The 2339-nt window shown below is 40.9% G+C and overlaps 1 protein-coding gene across 1 annotated transcript; it reads right to left on the bottom strand.

Annotated features, from left to right (window-relative positions):
• Window positions 1-693: 693 nt before the first annotated feature.
• On the bottom strand, window positions 694-1182 carry Pmar_PMAR016308 (kynureninase, putative; the record flags this gene model as incomplete). Its single annotated transcript, XM_002771932.1, has 4 exons — window positions 694-783; window positions 830-938; window positions 990-1054; window positions 1104-1182. Coding segments are annotated over 4 exons (343 nt in total), but the record flags the coding sequence as incomplete, so codon positions are not given.
• Between the last annotated feature and the right edge of the window lie 1157 nt (window positions 1183-2339).

Below are 2339 nucleotides of genomic sequence, written 5' to 3' on the forward strand. Positions count from 1 at the left end.
TAGTAATATAAAATATCAACATAATCTTATATCTATTATTTGATTCTATTGAAAGTCATAATCTCCAAACAATACCACCGTATCTCATTATTATACCGATTGAGTAATAAGTAGTCCGCATCGGTGGAGTTTCACAACCCGTTTTACGTGAAGTGGCGTCGTAAAACTCGGTGAAAAACACGATATTCGCGGTGATGCGCAGTAGTCGTAAAGTACGTTCACCAGTGTTTTTTGTATCACTAGGGTGGTGATATATGATATTGATGCACTTTTATATGCACTACTGGTTGTTATCAACGACTTATATATCAAGTAACATACTTATATTTATTTATACCACTCATTTCTCAATCTTTCCATAGAGCAAAATTACTCTCACCAAGCTAGTGATAGCCAGAATAGGAGTATGCCTACGATGCCAGCAGACCCGAAATTAGAGGCATGTACGAATACAACTTCGCATGTGTATTTGGACTTTATAAATATTGAAAATGCTCAAACATAAATATACGATATAAAAATATAAATTGATTATTAAAAATTATATAAATTGTTATAATCGTTATATAAATTGATTATATAATTACAATTTCAACATACCAAAAAGGCATCCATATTCATACTAACCTCAACAACATATATAAAAGTAAATCAGTTTCTCAATGAATGCTCTCATCGCGACCAACAGCGCACTACCGGTCCATGGTCATCCACGGTAGGTCTCCACTGAAGTGGCCTTCGATCGCCATACTTCCCCACTTATCTAGTTCTCTGTTAACGATTCTGATCACAGCAACGCTCAAAGAGACGTACAGGGCAACTCACTCACTCTTTCGATCGTCTTGGCATTAGACCCAGAGAGTTGCCCAAAAAATAAATAACATCATCGCTCTTCTGACCAGCATCATCACGAATGTGTTGGGGGAATACAAATTCATCTGATGGATTAGTGAAAATTACGGTAAATAATAGGGGATTTCTGAACTCACCTCTGAGGTGTTTCAGCGGATCATTTTCGTCTAAAACCTTCAACAATTCATCATATCCATCGACACTAAAGTGAGATAGAATATTGGAGAGAACTCAGACGTGGACAGATCTACTTGAAATGCCTTGCAAGTCGGTCGAGCGCAATGCCAACATCAACGACTTCAACACAGCCATCTGTCGGACGAATCCTGCCTAAGGACGACTACAATGAAGCTGAGCAGCGTTTTGACTCGCGTAAAAACAACACAAAATACCACTAGATATGTTGGCGGTCTCCTTTGTTTTTATTATGGATAATAACTATTTGCAAGGCATGCTACGACCGGATAATCTCTCCTTGATTCATTTCTTCGAAACCCAAACATGCTCGGCTCACCAATCTCAACGTCCATATATAAGAGTACACTGCCAGGCTGAGCTCCCTCATTGCTCTGCATATTGAATACTAGGACCTTATAGTTATCCCTGCTGATGCGATGACCATCTCAACACGACATGTTGTTACATCGTCATAGCAAACACCCCAGATATCGAGCACGATCGTACTTAATAGAAATGTCATTCCACTGAACCACAATGAGATCACATAGACCCAAGTAGTAGAATATTAAACCAGTCAGAGAAAGCGATTTCACCCTGCAGATGGATTCCACGAAAACGATGCCGCAATGACCTGGGAGAAGGGATGTTTCCTGGAGAGTGTATGACGATCCGTACCAGATAGGAGTCCAAACGCCTCTAGCACAATGACGGCGGCGACCACAGGTACGCAGGTTCCCGGTCCGTTGACTAGTAATAAGGAGGGACACGCCCTTCTAACGATCGAAAGAGAGGCCAAGATTGACGATAGTGTCGAGAATACTGTCGTGAAGTAACTGGACAAAGTAAAACTATGCATTCGATTCGGTGAGGGATCAAGGAAAAATATCAAGATACAGAGCAGCGTATCATACGCAGTGCGGGAAAAAATGCACATGGTCAACTACATGTGTAGGTGCCGATGTGGAATTCCGAGGAAACTTGAGGGAATTCTTATTGGTTTCTGTACAATTTTGCCTGAATCCTTATACGAACTCCTATTATTGGTGAGGAAACTCCTGAGCTGAGCTGAGGAAACCGAACATATATTCCAACACTGAGTGCATGAATACCAGATGGATTGACCATCGAGCCGACGACAATTGTCAAGTTCTCCACGAAAACTATCTTGCTTTCTCTCGACAAGGCTCAGCTGCCTACGATGCTGAATGATTTGCCTTATATTCAACAGCTCCACAGTGTAGAGTATTTTCTATGCTATTCTCACCAGTAAGTGTATCGGACCGAACCAATATGCCAATCCCTAGAGT

This window comes from Perkinsus marinus (genome assembly GCF_000006405.1).
Source record: "Perkinsus marinus ATCC 50983 genomic scaffold scf_1104296962240, whole genome shotgun sequence".
In the NCBI taxonomy this organism is placed as follows: Eukaryota; Perkinsozoa; order Perkinsida; family Perkinsidae; genus Perkinsus; species Perkinsus marinus.